Genomic DNA, 14,708 nt, shown 5'->3' with positions numbered 1-14,708 from the left:
CGTTTTCATGGAGGTCATTATGCAAATCATGAGCTCATTCTGATCCGGTTCAGGCAGGAACAGGGAATCCTTGAAACTCCCTCCTGCTTCACCTGGACCCAAATCTCCCTCCGGCTTCTCTGGGAAACCGGGGAGCCATTTCTGGGGGTGGGGTGGGGGGTTGGGGTTGAAGGGGGGTTTCAACCTGGGGGTCTCACTGACTGTCAAAGACAGCCAACCATAGCAGTTTTAGTATGAATTAATGATATTCTGGGGAACTGATTTCTCCTTTTAGAGGGACACAATACAGCAATACACCTTGAGTTTCAACCACAATTGGGACAGAGAAATTCGTCATAGAGTGAGACCTCACCTGACCATGACTTGCAACCTTCCCCATTGGTTTCCCCATTGACTTTGCCTGTTGGAAGCCCCTGAGAAGATTGCAAATGGTCACCACGTAACCCTCGGATGCTGCATCTATTGTCAATGTGATCCAGTTGCCAAGCGCCTGGATTGCAATCACATGACTGCAGGGACAGCGTAACAATCTGCTTCTAAGGTGTATTTTTCAGCCTTGTCATAACCTTCAGTCATTGCTAAATGAATGGTCATAAGTCAAGGACTGCCTGTATTGCAGACATTCAGAGAATCACAGAATGGAAGCTGTGAGAGGCACCTTCATGATCATCTAGTCCAGGGATCCTCAAACTACGGCCCGTGGGACAGATCCAGCTCGCCAAAGCTATTAATCTGGTCCCTGCGGGACCACGAGGCTGCTTCTCTCCTCGCTGTCAGGTTTCGATGTCATCTCAAATAAATTGCACTCCCAAACAATCTTTGCTGAAGTATTCCATTTATTGAGTACGACAGATCTGGCCCCGACTTAGTCATAGCCGATACTAACCCTCTGACCCCCAAACCCTTCCCTCTCCGTTCCCCAATTCTCATCTTCTCATTGGCCATCTTCCAAGTCAGTCTCCTCAGCTTCTGACCTCACCCTACAGGAATGTTCCCCCCACCATCCCATCTCCTAGGGGATATTATCTACAGAGAAATAAGTAGATGAAAAGTCAAGCCTCGTCTTTTTATGGCAGCATCAGAATGCTGACACTCGCACTGCTTCACAGCTCCCGTGGATGGGCTTGCAGTTCCCCAGATAGGGCTGCCCAGGGGGTGACGAACCTGGAGCAAAAGTAGAAGAAAAAAGGCTATGCCACGCAGAGAAAATGTCAGCACACAGACACTGTTCTGTTCTGGGGCTTCCAGGGTTTTTGTGCTTCCTATCTCCCACGTGGGACAAGTAGAAATGGGGTCTCCCTGCACCTTTACGACCAAACTCTCAGAATTCTCAGGGCTATGAAGGACTTAGGGCTGAAGCCAAATGGGCTGAGGGTGGGGGGGGATAATAAGAAACATTCCGTCAGAATGTTCAAATGCACAATAATCCACTTGTAACAGCTGAATTTCTTCGCTCTTTTTTTTTTTTTGTTTTGTTTTTTGGGCTGCTCCACCCTATTGCCCCCTCAAATCTCTCATTATGACTATAGGAGCCACCGGGCTAGCGCTACCAGTGGACGCAAATTCAAATATCCCCCTGCCCCCCGTATTAAGGCGAATGTTCTTTTGCACAGTCCACCCCACCCCACCCCACCCCCGCTGATAAAGAGTGGGATTTCTTTTCTTTCTTTCTTTCTTTTATTAGATTTATATGTCGCCCTACTCCCGAAGGACTCAGGGCGGTGAACAAGCACAAAATAAAATACATAAATACAAAAGTTAAAAGATATAATTAAAACCAAATTAAATAATTTAGCCCAAGACAATTAAAAAATCCCAATAATTTAAACAAATTAAAATTTCGATGTAAAAGAATTTTAAAACAGGGGAGAAAATTAGGCCAGGCCGGCTTGCTGGAATAGGAGAATCTTAAGAGCACGGCGGAAAATGCGTAGATCTGGGATCCTCCGTATCTCTGGGGGGAGCTCGTTCCAGATAGTGGGTGCCCCCACAGGGAAGGCCCTCCCCCTGGGGGCCGCCAGTCGACATTGTTTAGCTGATGGCACCCGGAGGAGCCCCTCTCTATGAGAGCGTACCGGCTGGTGGGAGGCTGCTTGTGGTAGTAGGTGGTCCCGTAAATAACCAGATCCTAAGCCATGGAGCGCTCTAAAGGTGGATTTGTTGGCCTTTGTTCTAATGATCAGGGGAGGATGCTAGGCTGAGGCTTCAGGAGGTCCTGGAGGGTGGATTCCAAGGAGAATGGAAGAAGTTGGGGCACGAACATCCCCTTCCCCTCCATTAGATAAAATGTACTTTCACTCATAAACTCATCCTTCATTCCAGAGTTATCCAGATCGGAGATGTGGAGTTAGTTAAATGGGGGCAGAGTGGGGGGGGTGTTCAAAGAATCCCACGTTGCGCAGATCCACAGAAAGGAGGGAGGTTGACCTGATTCCTGATTGATTCTCATTCCAAGCCCGAAATCTCTCCCAAACTCAAATTGCCTTACCGTTGTCAGAGAAAATTGACCTTCTGATCCAGCAAAGATTTCCCCCTTGATCCATGAAGGAATAGTCAGGAGATGTTTGTTACAGCTGAACCCTTCTCTCCCCCCCCCCCCAGTTTGTGCAAAGCTGCCACCACGAAGCATCATGCTCTCTCAGCGAAGGGGCTTTACTCGCACTGGGACAACCAGAGGTGAGCCCAGCCCCACTGCTCATGGCGGCTCCTTCCGCAGGTGGATTTTTTTGTTTTTGACAGACCGGATCTCCCCCCCCCCACACTAAAATCCTTTGTGGAATTTAGCTACCACACATAGATATCAGTCCTGGCGGTGGCCGGTGAGGCAGCCTGCCCCTGAAGGAGGACAGCTGTCTCTACCCCTGGAGAGGGAGGCAGGAAGGGTATGGAATGGAATAGAAATAGGAGAGAATGAAATGGGAATAGGAATAGGATGGGATGGAATAACAATAGTAATAGCAATAGGATGAAGTGGGAATGGGAATGGGATGGGATGGAAAGGAAAGGAATGGAATTCAATGAGGTATCCCACTGTACTGTCAGGATTGAAAGGGATCCTGCAGAAGATTCCCCAGGAGAGAGAGAGAGAGAGAGAGAGAGAGAGAGAGAGACAGAGAGATAGATAGATATAGAGATGAGAGAGAGAGAGAGAGGGGGGGGGAGGGAGGGAGGGAGGGAGAGAGAGAGAGAGAGAGACGTTTTCTGTAAGCTCCTTGGAGCTGAGAAGAAGTGCTGCTAAATTGAGTATTGTGAAATGGACCACTAAACAACTTAAAAAATGATCTAGTAAGAAGAAAAGCCAACCAAAAGAGCAACATGCAAACAAAAGCAAATAAAACACTCCCAGGAGCAAAACAAATGAAAGCTTAATGTGTGCGTATTGTTTAATGGACTGCTAAATTGGCAAAATGGACTGCTAAATTGGCCATGCCCACCCAATCACATGCCCACCCAGCCACGCCCAACTCAGTCACATGACCATCTAGCCATGCCCACCCAGCTGGTCCAGCCCCCCAACAGTCTGAGGGACTGTGAATTGGCCCCCTGTTTAAAAAGTTTGAGGACCCCTGATCTACTCCAACCCTCTCCCCAGTGCAGGAACCCAATGCCAGAAATACACAATTGACATAGACGAATCTCTCATCCTTATATCTTTTTTTTTTATTGAAAAAGTTTTCAAATACAAATTTTCCCCCTTTTTCCCCCCCTCCTCCCTAACCCCCCCTCACCACCCATCCCCCCTGTGACTTCTTCAAAATAAGAACCTAATACATAACAGATTATATAATATTTTACCCTCCCCTTACTCCCTCCTCCAAAGACTGACCCTTACTTGCTAATGATATTATTAATATTATTACTTCCCCCTTTTACCATACACTTCAAGATAACATTCTACTATAACATTATATAATAACTTCTGACTTATTATTATGACTCCCAATTTAGCAATAATCTGCCCTTTTTTCTCCTCCCCCATACTTATATCTGTATATTAATATAACATTTCAAAACAATCTTAATAAATCTTACTTTAACATTTAATCTTTTGTGTATATTAATATAACATTTCAAAGCAGCTGTCACTCTAAATTCTTATTTTACATTTATTCAACTCTATCCATTTCCTCCACTCCCATAAATATATCTCTTAAACATCCCTTTTCTTAACCTATACAATCAATAAACTAGCCTGTCTCCACCCACTTTCCTACCAAATTACCATACACAACAATTCTTAATATCTTTGTTCTTCTGCCCACCCTACTAAAAAAAATATTCCCTTATATAAATAACATCAATAACTTTAAATTTATAATCCATATAATGTCTTCTTTGATGTCTTTCCACTGGATTGCTGACTCTGTCACCCATATTAGGGTAAAAAAACATCCCGGTAGCAACAGAATGTTCAAGATCCTCGGTTATCATCTGCCCCCATCAATAATGAATGTCTTCGTATACATAAAAAAAAGAAAACAACCACCCGAGTGACTTTATAATTATATTCCATATAATATCTGTAATAGTGGCTTTCTTCAGGATTATTAATTCCCACCGTCTTAATGGGGTAACAACCAGATCTTCTGCATGCCCCAGCATAACTCTCTTGCCTTATAGCTCAGCATAAATATAATAAATTTATCGATGAAAAAAAAACCAAAATAGATAATTCTAATCCAACAGTTTGAGGCCCTTTTCACATCCCAAAAATACGGCATTGCAGAGGTCTGTCACTCTCCTCAGGATAATATTAACCACTACTTCGCCTCAATTGTCTTTTCATGTATTCAGTCGTGTATTTTTTTTAAAAATAACTGGCTTCACTGTTGCTTAATTTAGAAGTTTTTATTTTTGTGAGACCTGTTTCTTTTTTTCCTTTCTTTTTGTGGGTTTGATCTCCATCCTAATTTCCTTTCTGCAAGTTGTGTATCAATTGATCGGTTTTCATTCTGATTTATGACTTGATCTTGTTGGTTTTGCTTTTGTGACTCATATTTCTTTTCTATAAGTTGTGTATCAATTAATTGATTTCCATGCTTGTCTGTGGCTTGATGAATTATCACATTAGAGTCCAATGCCACTTCTCTCTTATTTATAAATAATCCAGCTGAGGTGTCTGAAGAATCCAAAGGCAATTCATCTACAGAGGCCTTTGTAACTCGATATTTTTCCTTTATTTCCAACTCTTTCTGCTTGTCTTGTGTTGTGCATAAAGATGTTAAATTCATTTTAAAAATTTTTTGATAAAATTCTTCCCCTTTTTCAACAGTATTTAATTGGTATCTTTCTCCTTGATATCTCACTATTATACCAACTGGAGCATTCCATCTGAATAGGATATTTCGTTTTTTAAGCTCAGTCACCAAAAAACCAAATTTCTTTCTTTCCAGTAACATCTTAGGCGGTAGTTCTTTATATATCCAAATCTTTCTTCCAAACAATTGCAAATTAGAATTAAAAGATTTTTGCACAATATTATTTCTTATTTCTTTATCTGTAAAATAAATCACCACATCTCTAGGCAATTGCCTTTGCTTTGCAATCCAGGAGTTTATTCTATAAACTCTATCAATCCTACAAAATACCTCCTCAGGTTGAACCTTTAAGATCCCAGCCAGAACTTCAGAAGATATTTTCCTTAAGTCAACTCTGTTATTTTCCTGTAATCCTCTCAGTCTAATCGCATATTCAGTAAAATTATATTTCATCATTAAAACTTCCTTTTCAATCCGTTGTTGTATGTTTTCCACATTACAAATCTTTGGATCAGCTTCCATTTTAGGTTTTTCTTCTAAGCTATCGTCTTGAGTATTTATCAAATCATTTTCAATTTTTTGTATTTTATTGTCCAAATTGTCCTCAATTTCCTCCATTTTAGACTCTAATAAGTTAATATTTGTATCCAACTTGATCATAAATTCTGAGAGACCATCAAGCATTTCTATAATCTTTCGTTGCAAAAAATCAAACTTTAATTGCACCATTTCTTTAATTTCCTGCTTAAATTTCTCAAAGTTCTGATTCATAATCTCATCCCTTCTTACAATCTCCTCCAGAAGAAATTCAATTATATTAAAATCAGTTTTCTGAGACTGTAGGTTAAAAACTTGTTCATGTAATTTGTGGATGGGGGAATCCCCCCCCCACTGCTTGTTTGTCCGGCTTTGTAAGCCTAAACACCATATTTCCACACAGATAAACTTTTTTAGAAAAGAAAAAAAAGCAAAGTAGAAAGAAAAAAGCTTCTTTCCAAACAAGATCAATACCAAATCTCCAGGAAAGAAAACACGAAAGTAGACCTTTATCTTCAATTGTAACCAGGAGTATTTATTCCGCTACTTTGTATCTTAATAGGAGATGGAAGGACTTTCCCTTTCAGCCCTTTCTCAAGCCCGGCAGTCGCCATTTTAAAAACTCTTTTTTCCTTCTTCAGTAACTTTTATAAAATAAATAAAAATACTTGCGTTTCAGGGTCACAGGTCCAACTCTCATCCTCTTTAATTGATCTGTTAGTTTTCTTTAATAGGCTTGTTCTTGTCGCCTAACTCTGCAAAAAGGCAGCGGTCTCCCAAAGTCCGGAGCGGCGGCAGGGGAAATAGGGAGCCTCATCTGCTTCGTCCCCAAAAGTAAAAAAAAAAACTTTTGGGGCTTCGCAGAGAGCTCTACCTGCCCCCGCCGGCTCTGTCTCACATTTCCTAATGGAAATGGAGTTTTTCGAGCCGCCTTTCAGATGTAAAGGCGGCTCTTTACAGACAATGGGGCTGGCGGTCCCGAGGGACCGTCTGGCAGCGACGAGAAACAAACCGGAAGCCCCTCTCATCCTTGTATCTTAATGGGCTTTTCTTTATTTTTATCAGAGTGTTGATGAGAATTATTCAGAGCCAAATCTGATGTCCTTGCAAAGAACTTGACACCAGTTTCTGTGGAATCAAACACAGGACCCCAAAACCCAATAATCCAGGCTCACTGCAGTTATCATTTATTCAGTGTCCACTGGAGGAATTTCCCTCCAGAAAACAGCAGGACAGATTCCCACAGACAAAAGGATGCACTCATATTTATACATTTCTGGAAAGAAGGACAAAATGATAACACTCAATATGTATATCTAATAGATGATATAACCATGAATATTCATAATTAGCACACATTAAGGTACTTTCATGCCCATCCACTGTTACCATCCTCAAGAAAGAGATATTGTTTAAATAAAAAAGAAATGTATCAGTTGCATTGCCACAGCAGTTTGGATAAAAGGGATTCAGAAATGAGGGCATAATGGTTGCATGTGCATTAACTCTTTATTTCTGTCTTGTTAATATATTTTCATTCCTCCAAGAAATTGATTTCCACACAATCTTCCAGCCACCCTTATTTATTGGAATAAAAATAATTGCCCCACTCATGTATGGAAAATAGCTTGGAGTTGAAATTCCTCAGACTCACATTTCCACATTTGTTCTGGCTGTGAGATGCTCCTTTGTGTTCAGGTCTGGCCTCAGGAGGATAATGTAGCACTTGGGGATGAAGATGCAGCCCAGCAGACCAGCACTGGAGGCCAGGATGGAGAAGACCTGCACAGCCACCATGTATTTCCCTTTGGTGCTCAGGTAGGTGGGCACAAAAGTCACCCAGACACTGCAGAAGACCAGCATGCTGAAGGTGATCAGCTTGGCTTCGTTGAAGGCCCCGGGCAGATTCCTGGCCAGGAAAGCCACCGTGAAGCAGATGGCAGCCAGGAAGCCCATGTAGCTGAGGGTGATGTAGAACATGACAACGGCCCCTTCGTTGCATTGCAGGATGATCTCTCCAGGTTGGGAGTGGGGGTCAGAGTCAGGAAATGGGGGAGAAACTCCCAGCCAGATGGAGCAGATGATAATTTGGACAGCAGAAGAAGAAAGGATGATGGAGTTGGCCAAGCTCTTCCCCAACCATCTCTTCACCTGGTTTCCTGGTTTTGTGGCCAGGAAAGCTAGAACCACTGTGATGGTTTTGGCCAAGAGAGAAGAAATGGCAACTGAGAAGATGTTGCTGAAAACTGTTTGTCGGAGAAGGCAGGAGGCTTTCCTTGGTTGACCAATGAAGAGAGAAGAAGACAAGAAGCAAAGCAGGAGGGAGACCAGGAGGATGTAGGAGAGGTCCCGGTTGTTGGCTTTGACAATGGGAGTTTCTCGGTATTTAATGAAGATGATTAAAACAAGGTCTGTGATTAAGAACAAGAATAGGGCAAAAGAGACCAGGATAATGCCCAGATGTTCTTTATAAGACAGGAAGGTTATAACCTTGGAGATACATTGGACTCTGTCCTCATTTGGATATTTATCATCTGGACACTTGGTGCATTTTTTTGTATCTGAGAAAAGCAAAAGGTAATATTTATTTAACATCTAAATTAACCCTCTAAATATATAAAAATATATACTGTAGATCAGTCTAGGAAATGGGATGAGGTCCTAAGAGTTTATTTCCTGTGTCATTTGCAGAAACTTCATAGGAACGTACATTATTAGAGATAAATAATGAATCAGATCCTCTTTCCAGGCAAACATCCTGAGTCCTGCCACATGGTATTTTTTAATATTCTGGTCTTGGTGCAAGCATTCCAAGCAATACACCCATTGAAAGCAGAACTCTGAGGCAGGTAGATTCCTCAAAGAACATGTTTTTTGCGTGCATCATTTTGGCACGGCTAGTGAAAGCCAGCTCTAAAAGTTTTCCCATGTTTGTCACATAATAAAAAGAGCAATTGTTCCCATCCCTAACTGTCACAGGTCGCATTGATCTGCCTTTGGCAGGTTCCTTGGTCACTCCTCTTCTCCTTCAATAGCCACCTGTCGGGATGACCTTGTTTCCCATGAGAAAACTTTTTGTTATGACTGCTAGCCAGTCTATCTACTCCCCTTCCACCCCCTTCACAGTTCTTGGCAACTATGAGGCAGCAAAAGATGGCTTCAGCCAGGTTTGCTTCAGAGTTGGCGTTTGGTGGATACCTATTTTGTGATATTGCCATGGTTGCCATTCTGTTAAGCTATGCATTGCAAGCTGACATCCTGACATCAGTAACAGGGGCAGGGAGGGAGCAGTGGGGGTGGGGATGCAGGGAGGGAAGTAGGAGGAATGGAAACCAAGCTGTCCCATCCCGTGAGAAGCACCAGCCATCTCAAGGTCACACCAAAGGAATGCAGAGCTGGCGAGTGTACAAATATTGTTTCCCAAACAATTGGTTAACACCTAATTGGAGATTGACTGATAGCCGTGCGGGGGGGTGGGGATGGGGTGTTGGCTGGGAATAAGGGGAGGTGAACTGTATCTTTTGCATGAGAAAATCTCAGATCTTCTGTATCCATTTTGGCTTTAGTAAAATGTAGTTTTGGCTAATCATGGGCTGGGGGTCTTTTATTCTTAATTGACCAGGTTGGGACGGCTGTTAGATATTCAGTTGGCTGGCAGAAAAAGATTGTCCTGCAAATAATCTGGAATGGGTTCTGAAAAGAAAAGGTAATGTGGATGCAATAATGTGTACCCATCACAATCCACATCACCTCATTGTGGACTAGGAACTTCTCAGTGATCCTCAAGAAGAGGATCATGTAGAACCCATTTCTCTGCTCTTAGTAAAGCTTGCCCACTCTGCCATGCCCTCCTCTCATCTCTTCCCAGCCTCTCCTTCAAGGTCTTTTTGCTTTTCTTCCGTGTAGATAAGAAATTGTGCAGGTTGAAAAGAAACAATAGAACAGGTTAGCTTTAATCTGTTCTTCAACTTGCACTTTCATGGAAACGTTCTGGATGGATCCAGTTCCACAAAGCCTCCCATTTTCCTCAGTGTGACCCACCTTCCTGAGTGGAGAAGGTCCCCTCTGGACAAGGAACACAGTCGTAGCAGCAAACTGGCTCTCCTTCTCGAGCCCTCGAGACAAATCCAGGATGACAACTTTCCACACATTTGGACTGAGGCAGAGACTGAGCAGAAAAACAAGGAATGCCAAAGAAAATGTGTTGGGACTCTCCTTCCATGGAAAATGGGGGCAGAAATGGACATTAGCCAAGTAGCCTCTGGGCTTCACTTAGGTAAGTATGAAATCTCTGACTCATTCCAAACAGATGAAGGAGATACAACTACTGGCAGATTCTTTATTTAGTTCCTTCCTCACTTTTGCATTTGGCATCTAACTTTGCAATAAAGGATTTTTCTACATAATAGAATCTGGAGGGATGGAACTGAGAAAAGATTTAAGAATTCAGTGACAACCAGGGGTTCCTCCTCATATCCTTATAAACAAACATCCCTCCCCTCTTCATGGAGCCTCTCAAGCAGTCTAAAGAGACAATCAGGTTTCTATTCCCCAGATTCAATTCTCAGTGATTGTCAGCCAACTTGGGGACTGGGCTGAGCCCACTTCAAATGGGTCCACAGACTTTGGAAAACAGAGAAAAGACACCAAAATTTCTCCCACCTTATTGAGCAACTTTAGCCGTGAAAGAGCATATTGGTTGCTAATAAATCTCTGTCTTACAAAATATGCCAGCGTCTCAGTCCTGGGATCCTCTCTGGGGAGAACCAACAAGCTGTCAATAAACAAATCTGCTGCTATCTCTCCATTTTGGTCCAAGTACAGTTTTTTATCAGAAATATTGCAAAACTCGTTCTTCTCCAGAAAGGGATGAAACTAGGATTGAAACATCCAGGAATTTTAAAAGCACAAAACTTCATAACTTATCCCACATTTGAATCTCAAACTTGAACATAGGCTTAATTAGGAGAACAAGTACTGCCACTGTTGGAAGAAAACTCCCCAGATTCATTCCTCCAGCCAGGATGAAGTTGTCAATGCTCAAGGACAAATAGACAAGGAAGCAAACTGCTGGAAAGAAGCCTTTAATTTTGGAAGCCAGAGAGCAAGTGACAATTCAGCAATGGGTTCCCGTCGAGCTAGAGAGTCCGTTGCTGACAGTTTTATGCCCTTTTACAGTTTTGAGATTCAGATTTTTTTAATGGGGGCTGATGGTTTGTCTTTTGATGGGATTATTGCTTTTAACTTGGACATTCAGGAGGGAAGAGGTCTGGTGACCTTCGATGTCCTTATGGCGCTCATTCTAATCCTCATTGCCTTTGCCCAGGGGTGTCAAACTGGTGGCCGGAGGTGTCGGCTCCGCAAAGGCAAAATGTTGCAAGAGATCATGATACCTCAGGTGATGCAATTGAGGTTGACACATGGGCCTTAGCCGAAGGCGAAACTCTTTCCAGCTGCCTTCTTGTGGTTTCACATTTTACACAAGGGCTGTTACAATGTACGCAACGTAACAGCCCTTTTTGGCTGGCCTGAGGCAATTCTGCTCAGCTGGTTTCTACAGCCATAGTTCAGTGAAATGCTCATTCACTAGTTTCTAGGCTTTATCAGACCTCAAATCAGCATTTTGCTGTCTGTTGTGAGACTTGAGGGAGACTTAAGATACATCTATTTCTGACTAGTTTGTCTTCTTCAGGTAGCCACATCCTCATCTCATGACTCCTCCCTGTAACAGTCAAATATTTATTTTATTCTCTTTTTGTAGGTCTTTATGTGTCTTTTTCTTTCAGCCAGGTTTTTCCTACGTAAATCAAGATCGTAGATCTTAGATCCTATGTAGATCTATCTTAGTCTCACAACAGATAGCAAAATGCTGCTTTGATGTCTGATAAAGCCTAGAAACTAGTGAATGAGATTTCACTGAACTATGGCTATAGAAACATCTTGATTTAGGTAGGAAAAACCTGGCTGAAAGATATATGTATATATGTTTTTCCTCTACCCAGGTTTTTCCTACGTAACCAAGGTTTTTCTGCAGCCCTAGCTCGGTGGAATCACATCCACTCGATTCTGGGCTTTTTTTCTTTCTGGCAGCCGCCAGTCTCTCACCTGGCAGCAAGAACTTGCTGGCTGCCAGAAAGAAAAAAGCCCAGAATCGAGTGGATGTGATTCCACCGAGCTAGGGCTGCAGAAAAACCTTGGTTACGTAGGAAAAACCTGGCTAGAGGAAAAATACACATAAATCCTACAAAGAAGTAAGAATATATATATATTCTTGCTCCTGGAAGCACGAAGCCGAGAACACCAGCCTGAAGATGACGAATGAGACTTCGTCGAAACGTCGCCAAGACACTTCCAATTTTACGTGGGAGAAGACCCGAATAACCAAAGACCTACATATATATATATATATATATATATATATATATATATATATATATATATATATATAGGGTCTTTCAAAAACTCTGGCTGAAATCCTAAGCAATATTTTAAAGGTTAGGCAACGTTTCAACAAGTTCTCTACCTTGTCATCTTCGGGCCTTTGTTATCAGTTTAGAAGCTGTGGGTCATGCTTCATTATACTAGCTGCAGCCTGAATTCGTGTTAATGGTCCAGTTTTCTCTGGCTCTCTATTACCAACTGTCAACTGCAAAGAGGTAAGAATTCTAGTAGGCATCACAGCACCACTGGTTGCCTGTTGAGATCTTAGCATATCTTCTGGCTTGGTTCTCTCTCTCTCCCTATTGTTAGCTATCAACTGCAAAGAGGAAAGGGTTCTTGTATGTATTACAACACCACTGGTTGCTTGTTGGGATCTCTGCCTATCCTCTGATGTTAAAATTCGAGTTTCCCTCAGTGCAGGTTTCCAAATACTTGATAACCTAGAGGCGTCATCTCGTCTATTCATATTCTGCGGCCTCTTTTCAATTTCGATAGACTCCCTAATTATTCTCTTATTAAGATGTTCCTCTTTTACCACTGTTCTAGCCTTGTTGAAATCTATATTATGTCCCGTGGCCTTCATGTGTTGTATCAAGGAAGAAGTTTGCTCTTCCTTTTTCACTGCATTTTTATGTTCTTCTAAACACACACTTATTCATCTATTTGTCTGTCCAATATAAGATGACTGACAGGAGGTCCATGGTATTTCATATATTCCTTGATTTTCCAGCTCAATTTTATCCTTGGGGTTTCTCAACATCATTGATATTTTTCTATCTGTGTGGAACACTGTTTTTATTTTTTGTTTCCGTAATATCTTGCTAATTTTATCGTTGGTTCCTTTTATATAGGGCAGGATGGCTTTTCCCATCTTCTGCTCTTTTTCTTGGGTTTCTCTCTGTCCTAATGTCCCTTGCTGGATTATAGTTCTAATTCTATTTTTGTGGAACCCATTTGCTATTAATACCTCTGTGAGAGTCTGAAGCTCTGTTTGTACATGTGCCTCATCTGCTAGACGTTTAGTTCTAGTGATTAAAGTTTTTGCTATTGAATTTATTTGTGAGGGATGATGGTGTGAGTGTGCGTTTAGGTATCTATTTGTGTGTGTCTTCTTTTGGTAGACACTATGTCCTAGGGTGCCATCAGTTCTCTTATATATTAATACATCTAAGAATGGGAGTTGATTTTCAATCTCCATTTCCATAGTGAACTGTATCTTCGGATGCATGTTATTCAAATGTGCTAGAAAATTGTCTAGCTTGTCTTTTCCATGGGGCCAGATCACAAATGTATCATCTACATATCTGAGCCATAATTTTGGTGTATAAGTAGTTTGTTCCAACGCCTTAATTTCTAATCCCTCCATAAACAGATTGGCAATAACTGGGGAGAGCGGTGATCCCATTGGTGCCCCTTGCATTTGTTTATATCTTTTCCCTTTATACATGAAATAGATGTTAGATAGGCAATGCTCTGCCAATTTTATGATGTGGTTTGGTGGGTGGTATTTATTTTTGATCGTTGCTAGAGCTTCTATAACGGGTACTTGGGTGAATAATGAGACCACATCAAAGCTTACAAGTAGGTCACCCTGCTCTATCCGTTGGTTTCTCAGAATTTCTATGAGATGATATGACTTCTGCACATAAGAAGCAATCGATTCCACAAATGGTTGTAGTTGTTTGGCTAAATACTTAGCCAAGTTTTGTAGCGGAGAGTCTATAGAGCTAACTATGGGTCTGAGAGGTATGCCCTCTTTATTATTTTTAGGAGGCCATATAGTTTTGGAGTTTTCGATGACTTCTCTCTAGGGATGATTGTTTGTTGAACTTCTTTATCTATGGGACTGGCCTTTATCTTGGTTTTGGTAGCCTGTAACTAGAGAGAGAGAGAGGATTGAGCCAGAAGACAGGCTGAGATCTCAACTAACAATCAAGGTGCTGGGATGCCTACCAGAATCCTTTCCCCTCTACAGCAGACAGATAATAATAGAGAACCTGAGAAAGCTGGGCCTGTAACACGAAGCCAAACAGCCAGGATGAGGAAGCAGGAAGAAAAACTGCTGTCCTCCAATCACAACACAGAGTTACAGGCTAACCAGCATACGTCAGCAGCAGCAAACATAGAAAAGCGACAGCTCTGACTGCGCAACACACCCACAGCTTCTAAACTAAACAAGAGCCTGAAGATGACAGGGTTGTGAACCTGTCAAAACGTTGCTATAAGAAAAACTTTTAAGGTACTGGTAGGATTTTAGCTAAGGTTTTAAAGGACCTTGCAGAGTGTTCTGTAAGAATTTTTGGAAGATTTTAAGCTAGGATTTTAACCAGAATTTTAAACATTTTAACTAACTTATTTAACATGACGCGGGAAAACACCCGAGATTTTAATTTTTTGCATATACACACCCGCAAAAACTTAAGAAGACAGATATATATAACATGCACCCGAAGATAAAGTTCACTATGGAAA

General features: G+C 41.8%; 1 protein-coding gene across 1 annotated transcript; it reads right to left on the bottom strand.

The window, feature by feature from the left end:
• Positions 1-7,445: 7,445 nt before the first annotated feature.
• On the bottom strand, positions 7,446-12,689 carry LOC139322846 (vomeronasal type-2 receptor 26-like). The gene is made up of 3 exons (XM_070952095.1): positions 12,669-12,689; positions 9,837-9,963; positions 7,446-8,356 (listed from the first exon to the last, which is right to left on the bottom strand). Exons 1-3 carry the CDS (start codon positions 12,687-12,689, stop codon positions 7,446-7,448), a joined length of 1,059 nt encoding a protein of 352 aa, XP_070808196.1.
• Between the last annotated feature and the right edge of the window lie 2,019 nt (positions 12,690-14,708).

This window comes from Pituophis catenifer, unplaced genomic scaffold (genome assembly GCF_029215685.1).
Source record: "Pituophis catenifer annectens isolate HBS135680 unplaced genomic scaffold, rPitCat1.0.hap2 SCAF_11, whole genome shotgun sequence".
Taxonomy (NCBI): Eukaryota; Metazoa; Chordata; class Lepidosauria; order Squamata; family Colubridae; genus Pituophis; species Pituophis catenifer.
This window is presented reverse-complemented; position numbering and strand designations above follow the sequence as displayed.

Coding starts and splice junctions, on each gene's coding strand:
- LOC139322846 (XM_070952095.1), bottom strand. CDS start 12,689: ATGACGCCTCTAGGTTATCAA. Junction 9,964..12,668: donor TGACGCCTCTAGGTTATCAA/GTATTTGGAAAC, acceptor TTTTCTGCTCAG/TCTCTGCCTCAGTCCAAATG. Junction 8,357..9,836: donor GACCTTCTCCACTCAGGAAG/GTGGGTCACACT, acceptor TGCTTTTCTCAG/ATACAAAAAAATGCACCAAG.